This window comes from Mustela nivalis (assembly GCF_964662115.1).
Source record: "Mustela nivalis genome assembly, chromosome: 7".
Classification (NCBI taxonomy): Eukaryota; Metazoa; Chordata; class Mammalia; order Carnivora; family Mustelidae; genus Mustela; species Mustela nivalis.
Window position 1 is genome coordinate 135,685,388 of NC_139026.1, and position 12,499 is coordinate 135,697,886.

Below are 12,499 nucleotides of genomic sequence, written 5' to 3' on the forward strand. Positions count from 1 at the left end.
CTCTATACCTTCCCTCCCCTTCACTTCAAAAATTCTGGTTCTTTACTTCATAAATTCCTCATAAAACACAAATTGAAACATCACTATAACTTGTAATCTCTGAATAAAACTGGAAGGGAGACAGGGGACTAAACAAATAAACCACTTAGAGATACATTCCATGTGCTGTATTATCTAAATTAAAATAAAAAACATATATTAAGAAAATCAACTCCCGAAGATGGTCAGTTTTTTTTTTCTTTTTTTTTCAATTCTAGGGCCCCGATATTTTACTAAACTGCACAATGGCCTGTTTTATCATAATCACAGATAAGCTACAGGGGATCGTTAAAACCCACCTTCACACGAGACCCACTTCTCGTCTGGCTCAGTGTCCTTTATAGTTTATCCAGGTGTGTTTCCAATTCATCCGAGTTTGAAAGTTAACAGTAAGAATCAGCAAGGTAGTTCCTCCCCCAGATTGAAAATAAAATTATAGCTACAGGAAATTAACTACTCCATCAATGCCAACTGCTGCTAAAATTTATTTTTTGGTTATGAAGGTAATTTGGAAAGGTCTAATATCCATAAATCATTACTGTGCTTTATAATCCATTTTAAAAACAATCCTTTCTTTTTATGTACTTCAGAAGGCCTCGTTCCTATACTGGTATCTGTAATTTTTTAGCACTGTCAGCAATAGACCTATCTCATTTGTCTTTATTTCTCCAAAGCATTCCTCTTGCCTGTGACTTTCTCAGAACACTCCTAGCTGACAGCTTCTCTCTCTCTCTCTCTGGAGAGTTGCAGGCTAAAATTTCTAGTACGGAGTTACCGAGGGAGAACGAGAGGGTTAGTTATCTCCAGGCAAAATTTTTAGAGCAGGAGAGTGAATGAAAATCAGCCTAGTATCCGCATAAGCTCTGTGATGACAGGCCTTCTGGAAACATTTGCAGTTTCTCCTGGTTTTCGCTCCTAGGATCGCACGCATCGGTCTGCGCCAGGATGAGCTCTGCCCGGGCCAGGCCTGGGGGAGCTGGTCCTGGGGAGCTCAGGAAAGCACACTTACGTCATCGGCCAAGACCGCTGCGCCGTGGAGGATGGGCACGGGGTTCTGCTTCTCGTAGTAGTGGAGTTTTTCGTGAATCTGGAAGAAACGCAAATGAATATAAGTTCACCTGCTAGCCAACAGCGAGATATTTGAAGATTTTTATCGCCACGAATAAAATCTGATTCCAAAGAAAAATTCTATGTTACTATAAACCTATAGAGGACAAATGTGCGTGTGTAATTCACGTACGAGCCAGTGTTTCTAAGTCAATGTCAAATTGGGGGACGAGGGGAAATCGTTATCAAAGTGAACCCACAGAAGACGTAAACCTTTGTTTTTCCCCTGAATAATTGTTAGTTTTATAAAACCTGTCATTTCTAAAACATAGCGTTTCAATACTTTAAGTTAAAGGTTGTAGATTATATTCCTGCTAAACACATAAATTATGATTAAAGCCAAGTGATAAGCCGGCACCCCATCCTGACAGGTTGGTACCTGACCACCATCAAGAACATGGGAGCTGGTACGCTCTGGGAACGCCTTTCCTAGCACGCTGTTCTTTTTAGACTTTTTTTTTCCCCTTAATTGTCAACCTTCCCCCACAAATTCAAACTTCTAAGAAACAAAGGGATTGCTCATACAGACATTTCTCATAACTGTGTCGCTGAAATAATTTTCTGCACTGTAAAACAAGAATAAAATTATATTATCAAATAAAATGTGATCCTTCCTTTCCCATCATCCCCCTCAAAAACACAAAGGCAAGAATATATCATAATACATTATAAGACAAACAGAGTTCCTTAAAAAAAAAGAAAACTAGTATTATCATTAAGAAATGCAAGATGCTTAAAAATAAAAAGAAATGCAAGATGCTTTGACAAATGCGAAACTGTTGGCTCTTAAGTTTTATCCATTTCAACTCTTACATAGCTGCCCTTAAAATGTTATACTAGAAAATTTACTTGACCCTCTTATTTATAATTGAAAAAATTACCCCCACTATATATTAAAACAACTCAGAATTTCCAGTTTTTAACAGGTATCACATAATACACTCACAGGTATCAAGTAGTGAACTCTTTAATTAAACTCAAAGCCTAACCAAACTCTCTTGTAAAAAGTCTGGAAGATAGATTTTATTTTGATTAGCCAGATGCTATTGCTAAGAGAGGATTCTATTACCTCTTTGGCAACCTGGCCCTCAATGCAAAGTATTAGGGAAAGAATTTTGACACTTATGATATTACCAGAATTATCAGGGCCACATTTTTACTTAAAATCTTGGAACCTTCCAACATTAATCACCACAGGGTAATAAACCAATCTTTAAAGAATACAAGCTTTAAAAGGAGCAAGATTTGATGTGAGAAACTATTAAAAGTATAATTTAAAACAAAACTATCCAACTTAAGAGCTAAATTAATTTTGCTTGAGACATTATCAAAAATTAGATCACCCCAACAAATACTATCATAGAATACCGAGCTTAGCCTCTCATACCACTCTTTTAGCTTTCTGATTTCAACATCCGCTTCCCTGCAACAGGAAGCATGGAGGCTCATACTTATTAGGTACCTACCAAGGGTCTGTGTTCCCTACATACTAGTGACCGGAAAGAGAAAAAAAAATAGTGATCGGTACTATCAGTAATATAGTCTTCAGTGAGTTTTGTATTTTAATCCCTTGCCTGCCTCTCAGACTTCCATCTCAGCTGCCTTCTTCACTGACCTCATTCACTGCTGGTGAGCAGGACAGAGAGGAGGCTTGGCGGGTACATGGTAAGTAATGCTGGCTGTTCCCAATGGCTACACGATTAGGGGTGGTTCCTCTCCACGCACCCCCTGCCCCTGTATTTTTTCTTTTTAGCATTTCTTAATTTGTCCAAATTAATTTATATTGAAGCCATACTGTAATTACAATTTAAAACTATATGCCCCAAATTAAGCGTCTTCTGAGCATCTTTTAAAACAATGAGCCCCTCTTTCCACCTCATCTTCTTTAGATCTTCATCCAAGAGATCTGAGAGCATACCCCTACCCTGCCCACCTGGGGACTTTGTATTATATCAAGAGTTTTTAGGGAACATATGGGTGGCTCAGTTAAGCATCTGCCTTGGGCTCAGGTCATGATCTCAGGGTCCTTGGGTCGAGTCCAATATTGGACTCCCTACTCAGGGGGGTAGTCAGCTTCTCTCTCTCACTCTCCCTGTGTACTTTCCTTCTCTCTCTCAAATAAATAAGATCTTTAAAAAAAAAAAAAAAAGTTTGGGGGCACCTGGGTGGCTCAATGGGTTAAAGCCTCTGCTTTGGTTCAGGTCACGAACTCAAGATCCTGGGATCAAGCCCTGCATCGGGCTCTCTGCTCAGCACGGAGCCTGCTTCCTCCTCTCTCTCTCTGCCTATCTCTCGACCTACTTGTGATCTCTGTCTGTCAAATAAATAAATAAAATCTAAAATAAAATAAAATAAAAGTTTTAAATGTTCTAGAATTTCTAAATGCTAGTAACCCTGCGTTGATTCATGTTTTGCTTCAGGACATAAGTTTAAATATTAAGTTGGTAGGAAAGTAAAAATTACTCTAAGTAATTTTGAGCTGTTGACAGTTTCCATAATCAGTGACTTTTACTGGCATTTATAATATCCAGGAAGAAAATTAAAAACAAAAATGATTTTTAAATTCTAGCAGAACAGGTAACACATATAAACTTCACTCCAAGGTCGTCCAACAGAACTCTTTGTGATGTTGAAAACGTTCTGTACCTGTTTGTCCAACATGGTCAGACACTAGCCACGTGTGTCTACCAAGCACGTGAACTGTGGCTAGCTTACTGAAGGAACTGTATTTTTAATTTTATTTTTTTATTATTTCAAATTTAAACAACCTCATGAAGCTTGTGGCTTTCATATTCAATAACATGGCAAAACTCTATGTTAAATGTTCTGTAACTCGCCTTTACTCACCAGAAAACTTTATTCTGATATAGCCTGGCCAATTTCCCTGAAGGTCACCTTTTCGAACCCATTGGACAAATACGCAACCAAAGACACAGCATCTAATTACTAAATATCATGTATTGCCAAACCTGCAAAATCTCATTTGACTAAACACTTCCCTTTGCAAACTCAACTGTGTAATAAAAGAATACTTCATTTTTCTCCCCGGAACAAAAAGAGAAGAGCAAAATGCAAGGAGTTGCCAAAAGAAAGGAGACAGAAGTAAAGAAGACTGGAGAGACAGGAGACTGAAGAGACAATTTCATACGATAGCAAAATAGGCAATTATTCAGAAGTAAGCTCCTAAAAAAATGGCATGCTAAAATATTTAGAATACACTAGTAAGAAAAGAGAACATTTCAAAAGAGCCATTTACGCTCCACTAAATTATGTGTTCGTAAGGGTTTGTTTTCTAGAATTACACTCATATCAGGAAATAAAAATTTTATACGCTACTGGCACTAAGGACTAGGTATCTAGTCAACCATAAAGTCAGAAAAGAAATAATAGGCTTCTCTCTTCCTCTTTTCATCTTTGTTTTCCATTCATGTGCTACTTCTAATAATAAGAAATGCCAAAAGTTGTTTTCATGTGTTTTTTTAAGTTTTGTTTTAAAGTCCAGTTAACTGAAAATATAGTATTAGTTTGTGGTATACAGTACAGTGATCCGGCACTTCCATACATCACCCAGTGCTCGTCAAAGCAAACCCCCTCCTTAATGCCCATTACCTATGTCACCCATTCCCCCTCTCCCTCGGGTCACCATCAGATTGCTCTCTATAGTTAAGAGTCTGTTTCTTGGTTTGCCTCTTTCTCTTTTTTTCTTTCGTTCATTTGTTTTGTTTCTTAAATTCCACGTATGAGTAAGATCCTATGGTATTTGTCTTTCTCTGACTGACTTCTTTCACTTAGCATAGTGCTCTCTAGCTCTGTCCACGTCACTGCAAATGGCAAGATTTCATTCTATTTTTACAGCTGAGTAGTATGCCATGGTATATAAACACACCACCCCTTCCCATTCATTCTTTCCCATTCTAAAAATTTTGAAATGTTCTAATTATTAGTGGTCCATTTTAAACACTTAAAAAATTTACAAAAAATAAAATATGATAAACTGCAACCCACACCAAAATTAAATAGGTATTAGCCTTGTATATTTGCTTCAAATATCTTATAAAATAATTTATTAGTGGTAAGGCTAAAGACCCACACTCTTTCCTCTCTGCCAAGAAAAAAAAAATAATAAGTTGGAACTGCCAAATAAGATTTTCATATGTGTTTTCATCTTTTTAAACATATACGTATTGATAAACAATATAAGCTATTTTTTAAAGTACATAAATGCACTGTTCCCCCAACACCTGGACTTTTCATTCAATACCACATTGAGAAATCTAGCTCGATACATGTAGATACGGTTCATTCATTTTAACAGGTGAATAATATTCTGTCATACTAATTAACAGTATCTGACATATCATTTTTTTTTAAACTGAGAAACAGGTGTTTGTTTCTGCTCTTTGCTGCCGAATATCCTTCCACACCACTCCTCCCTATGCTGTGATAGATACCTAATGGTGTTCGAAGGTTTCCTGAGCTCCCAGACCTTGCCAACACTTGGTGTTATTAGACATCTTGCTAATCAGATGGAAAGAAAATAGAAGCGCCGTACAGTTTTCCTTCATATCTTCTCCAATCTCTGACCTATGTTTTCACAATGGTTCTAGAGACAGAGACAGTTGCTCCCAACCTCAGTTCTCCTTGTCCACAGTATCTGAACCATAGCTACAAAGCATCTGCCTAGTGAAGAGCTACATTTCCTCCCACTTCTACCCTCCTCCCCTCTCCCTGAGGCTCCGTTAACACAGGACAGGAGCTGTCAAACACGATGTGTAAGTTGTAAGTGCCACTTCCTGGTGGAGGCTTTTATGAAACTGGCATGCTTCCTCCATACTCTCCCCTCCACCGTGCATTTTGTTTCTTAAGAAAACATTCTGTATCCTAATAAAGAGATTCTGGTGTGACTTCTCTAAAATTTTATAGTTTCACTTGGTATACTTAAGTATTGACTCATACCTACAAGAGCTCTAACTTAATCTTTTTCCAGAAGGACAGCACCATTTGATCTTCTCCCACTGATATGTAATATTACTTATTTATCAAACTTCCACACACAAGTATCTATACCTGGGCTCTCTATTTTGTTCCTTGATTTATCTGAATCCAATATTGTTACTATATTTTTATCTACACTCTTGACATTTAGAGTAAGGAAGAACTTCTTAGCCCTTCATTTTTCCACAAGGCTTTTGGGATAAGTTCTTCAGCTATCTGTATTCCATGAATAACCAAGTTGGAACATCTTAACCACATTCTCTCTCTGCATTCTGGAAGTTTCCTGAAATCTATCTTCCAAATCACTTTGCTCTAGTAAACAGCACCTTTCTAAAGAGCTATCCACAGAAGCTTTCTGAGTGTGTGTTTTTTTCAAATGACTATACATCTTACTTTTATAATTCAGTATGGCTCTTTTTACGAATCTGTTTTTTTCCTAGCACCCAGTGTTTTTTCAACTTAAAATTAACACCTTCTTTTAAGACTAGTATCATTTAAGCAACCTTATTTTACAGGCTCTAAGACTGTATTACACAGAGTGTTTGGCTTTTAATCTTGTCATCTGCAGAGCCTGAGGCTAGACTGTATTCTCAAATGTTCTGTATCCTAGAGCTGTGCATAAATCTTCAGTTGGGTGTTATATGAAGGAGTCCTAGGCTGACGGACTATCTTTTCAGAAATACTTTCCATTTGCTTCTGATGGATAAGTCTGCCATATCACCAGCTACTACACTAATTTCACAGTTTGGGATTCCTGGACCATGTGGATTCAAACTCCAACTGTAGGAGAGATCTTGGGAAAATGGTGAAGAGGCTCCCGCACTCACCTCTCACAGACACATCAATGCTACAACTACATAAGATGCAACTCACCCTGAAAACCAACTAAAGACTGGCAAAACAGATCTTCCACAGCTCAACAGCTAAAGGGGAAGCCAGTCAGGAAGGGGAACAGACATGGTTGGGAAGCAAACCCCCAACCCCATGACCCACCAGCAGGAGGGATATTACAAGTATAAAGATCCTCTCTTTGAGAAAAGAGGGAATCAGACCCATATCAAGCACCCCTGCAGTGGGGGACCTGCACTGACAACACTGGGAATATGAGCCTCCAAACCCCCCCGTGACACTCGGTTTGAAAACTGGCACTGGTTAATTGTGGGAGCACTGAAAATCCGGACCTAACTCCAGGCGAGCCAGAGGGCTATGGGGAACCAAGACCCCACTCTTAAAGGCCCAGTGCACTATACTGTTCAGTCTGAGACCCAGCCCAGAGGCAGCAGTTTGAAAAGCACCTGGGTTATACATGAAGGAAATTTATTGACTAATTTTATGGCGTGTGCTGGAGGAGCAGGGACTTCTACGCGTTTTCTCCACAACAGCGGTGCTGGCGGGAGCCATTTCTCTTGCCTTCTTCCAGCCAGCAGGCCAGACGCTTGAGTGAGCCAGTTCTGACAGTCTCCATCTACCTCGCCAGCACAGCGTGCTCTGCCATGGTGTTCCCTGAGAACCCACCCCACCCCACCCCAACCTGCCCACTCTAGTAAGTGCCCCTCTAAAACTGGTCTGGATTTGACGTACAAGGTGGGCAGCCTCAGTGAGTACCAGCAACCCTCTGAAGCAACTCCTGTCCCAGAGAAATGGGGTCAGCCTTGCGTACCCATATGCCTAAAGCAACTTAGCCAGGACTCTCAGCCAGCTGTGCTGGAAGCTATCCCTGCCCACCAGCAGGACTACGGCAGCCACAGCCCAGTCCTTACAGGGGGCAGATGGGGCAGACGCTGCCCACATGAGGACACTCCACAAGTGCCTGGTACTGGTGACCAAAGGGAGCTGTGCTCCAGGACCTACATGATGCCTTCTCCATAAGGCCATTACCTTCAAGACCAGGACACATAGCTACCTACCTACGAGGTAGGTCTCAGACAAAATGAGGAGACAAAGGAACATGCTCCAAACAAGAAAAAGATAAAAGTTGAGAAAGAGAACTAAAAGAAACAGAGAAAATGCATCTACCTAATAAATGGTTCAAAGTAATGGTCATTAAGATACTCACCAGACTCGAGAGGGAGGTAGATGAGCTCAGTGAGAAGTTCAACAAAAGACAGAGAATGTTAAAAGAGCTGAGAAATACAATAACTGAAATGAGAAATACATTACAGGGAAGCAAGAGCAGATGGGAAAATGCAGAAACACAGATCAGTGATCTGGAAGACAGGGAAACAGAAAGCTCCCGAGCTGAAGGGTAAAAGTGAAAACAGAGTTTTGAAAAATGAAGACAGGTTAAGGGTCCTCTGTGACAAACTCAAGCATAATATTTACATTCTAGGGGTCATAGGCGGAGAAGACAGAAGGGACAGAGAACTTTTTTGAAGAAATAAGAGCTGCAAACGTCCTTAAGCTGGGGAAGGAAACAAGCATCCAGGTCCACGAAGCACAGAAGCCTCAAACAAGATAAACCAAGCGATGTTCAGAAGCATCTAGGGATTAAAAGGCCAAAAATGAAAGATGAAAAGGTTCTTAAAAGCAGCAAGAGTAAAGCAAATAATTACATACAAGGGAAGTGCCATTAGGCCATCAGCTGATCTTCAGTAGAAATTCTCCAAGCTAGAAGAGAGTTACAGAATATATTTAAAGTGCTAAAAAGAAAAAAACCTACAACCAAGAATACCCTACCCAGTAAGCTTATCATTAAAAATTGAAGAGATAGTTTCCCAAACAAAAGTTGAAGGAGCTCATCACCACTAAACAAGTCTTACAGGAAATATTAAAAGGACTTCTTAAAATGGAAATGAAATGATCATAACTAGGAAATTATGAAAGGGGAAAATTTCACTGGGGAAGGCAAATATACTAAAAGCAGAAAATCACTTATAAAGCTATTATGAAGGTTAAAAGACAACAGTAGTGAGATCAATTGTATCTACAAATATTAGCTAACAGATAAATTAAAAATAAAAGACATAAAATAAATATATAAAAAATTAAAAGTGATCTATGACATCAAATATACAAAAGACGGAGTGGGGAGCTAGAATGTGTTCAAACTTAAATGATCATCAACTTAACATAGACTGCTCCATACATAGCATGTTCTAGTTGAAACTCAAGGTATCCACAAAGCAAAAACCTATTACAGATACACATAAAAAAATAAAGAGAATGGGATCCAAGTATAACAGTAGAGAAAGCCATCGGATCACACAGGTAGAGAGGGCAAGATAAGAAGGAGCAAAGAACTAAAAAAAAAAAAAAAGAAAAAAGAAAAAGAAAACCCAGAAAATAACAAAATGGCAATAAGTACATACCTATCAACAATTACTTGAGATATAAATGGTCTAAATGCCCCAATCAAAACACATATGGTGACTGGATTAAATACACACACACACACACACACAGATACACACACACACACACCCCCATCTATGTCCTGCCTACAAAAGACTCATTTCAGACCTAAAGACACATATAGACTAAAAGTGAAGGGACAGAAAAAGATATTCTAAGCAAATGGAAGAAAAAAAGGCTGGGGTAGCAATACTTAGACAAAACAGACATTAAGACAAAGATATAACAGGAGACAAAAGCACATGTAACAATAAAAGGATCAATCCAACAAGAGGATATAACAATTTAAATATTTATGTACCTAAGACAGGAGCACATAAATATGTAAAGCAAATACTGAGACATAAAAGGAGAAACCGACAGTAATACCATTATACTAGAGGACTTTAATACCCCAATTATATCAATGGATAAATCACTCAGACAGAAAACCCATAAAGAAACAGTGGCTCTGAATGACACATTATACCACATGGATTTAACAGATATATACAGAACATTCCATCCAAAAGCAGTAAAATACACATTCTTTTCAGGAGCACATGGAACATTCTCCCAAACTGATCACATGTTAAGCCACGAAACAAGTCTCAAGAAGTTCAAGAAGACTGAAATCAAACCAAGTGTTTTTTCTGACCATAATGCTATGAAACTAGAAATCCACTACAAGAAAAAACTGGGGGGAAAAACCCCACAAACATGTGGAGGCTAAACAACCAATAGGTCAACAAAGAAACTAAGGAGGAAATAAAAAAAAAATACCTGGAGACAAATGAAAATGAAATGCAGTGGATCAAAATCTTCGGCAAAAGTAGTTCGAAGAAGGAGTTTATAGACTACCTCAAGAAATAAGAAAAAGCTCAAATAAACAACCTAATCTTACACCTAAAAGGACTAGAAAAAGAAGAACAAACAAAGCCCAATGCCAGCAGAAGGAAGGAAATAATAAAGATCAGGGTGGAAATAAATGAAATAGAGTTAAAAGAACAAAGAAAAGATTGATGAAACTAAACATGTTCTTTGGAAAAATTGATAAAACTTTGGTCAGACTCATCAAGGAAAAAAAGAGAAAGAAGTTGAATAAAATAAGAAATGAAAGAGAACCTACAACTGACACTACAGAAATAAAAAATTTTAAGAAACTATTATGAAAAATTATGCTCCAAGAAATTGGACAATCTTGAAAAAAAATGGATAAATTACTAGAAACATAGAACCATCCAAGACTGAATTAGGAAGAAACAGAAGATCTGAAGAGACAAATTACTAGTAATGAAATTGAACCAGTAATAATAATAATAACAACAACAACAACAACAAACAAGTACCAAAATCCAAAACCAAACAACTTCAAAGGTGAATTCGACCAATTATTTAGTTTCAAGTTTTTATTTAAATTCTAGTTAGTTAACATATAGTGTAATAATGGTTTCAGGAGTAGGATTTAGTGATTCATCATTTACACACAACACCTGTTGCTCATCACAATTAGTACTCCTTAATACCCATTTCTGCCACCCACCTCCCTTCCAGAAACCCTGTTTGTTCTCTACAGTTGAGTCTCCTATGGTTTGCATCCCTTTTTTTTTTCCTTCCCCTATGTTCATCTGTTTTGTTTCTTCAATACCCTATATAAGTGAAATCATACAGTATTGTCTTTTTCTGACTTATTTCACTTAGCGTGATACACTCTAGTTCCGTCCACATTGTTGCAAATGGCAAGATTTCATTCTTTCTGACAGCTGATATTCCACTCTATATATACATACATACTGCATCTTTACCATTCATCAGTCATTGGACATTTGGGCTCTTTCCATAATCTGACTACTGTTGATAATGCTGTATAAACATTGGGGTGCATGTGCCCCTTCAAATAAGTATGTTTGTATCCTTTGAGTAAATACCTAGTAGTGCAATTGCTAGGTCATAGGGTAAACTCTATTTTCAACTTTTTGAGGAACCTCCATACTAATTTCCAGAGTGGCTGCACCAGTTTGCAATTCCTACCTATAGTGCAATAGGGTTTCCCTTTCTCCGCATCCTCACCAACACCTGTTGTTTCCTTTGTTACTTTTAGCCATTCTGACAGGTGTGAGGTGGTGTCTCATCAATTTTGATTTGCATTTCCCTGATGGGTGATATTGAGCATCTTTTCATGTGTCTGTTAGACATGGAAAAATGTCTATTCCTGTCTTCTGCCCATTTCTTAACAGGGTTGTTTTTTGGGTGTTGAGTTTGGTAAGTTCTTTATAGATTTTGGATACTAATCCTCTATCAGATATGTCATTTGAAAATACCTTCTCCCATTCCATAGGTTGCCTTTTAGTTTTCTTGTTTCTTTCACAAACTTTTTATCTTAACAAAGTCTCAATAGTTCATTTTCGCTTTTGTTTCCCTTGCCTCCAAGGGTGTCTAGGAAGAAGTTGCTAGAGCCAGTGTCAAAGAGGTTGCTCCCTGTGTTCCCCTCTAGGATTACTGACAGTTTCCGGTCTCATATTTAGGTCTTTCACCTATTTTGAATTTATTTTTGTGTATGGTGAAAGAAGGTGGTCTAGTTTCATTTTTTTTCTTTGCATATGGCTAGCTGTCCAGTTTTCCCAACACTGTTTGTTCAAGAGATTGTCTTTTTTCCATTGGGTATTCTTTCTTTGTCAAAGATTAGTGGACCATATAGTTGTGGGTTTTACTGATCACTTAATTAAGAGTTAATACATATCCTTCCCAAAATGTTCCCAAAAAGTGAAGAGGAAGGAATGCTTCCAAACTCATTCTACAAGGACATTATCTTAATAACAAAACCAGACAAAGACACTATAAGAAAGGAAAATTACATGCCAATATTCCTGAATATAGATGCAAAAATGTTCAACAAAATATCAGCAAACCAAATGCAACAATATATTAATGGGATCATTCATCATGATCAAGTGGGACTAATTCTAGGGATCAAAGGATGGCTCAATATCCTCAATTCGACATGACATATCACATTAAAAATGAAAGG

The 12,499-nt window shown here is 38.0% G+C and overlaps 1 protein-coding gene across 1 annotated transcript in view; it reads right to left on the minus strand.

Moving 5' to 3' along the window:
* MPP7 (MAGUK p55 scaffold protein 7) overlaps positions 1 to 12,499 on the minus strand; it is a 287,284-nt gene that overhangs the window by 111,491 nt on the left and 163,294 nt on the right. Inside the window, exon 4 of the mRNA XM_082740897.1 lies at positions 1,049 to 1,126. Within this exon, the coding sequence (XP_082597023.1) occupies positions 1,049 to 1,126 (78 nt within the window). The remainder of the gene's footprint in view (positions 1 to 1,048; positions 1,127 to 12,499) is intronic.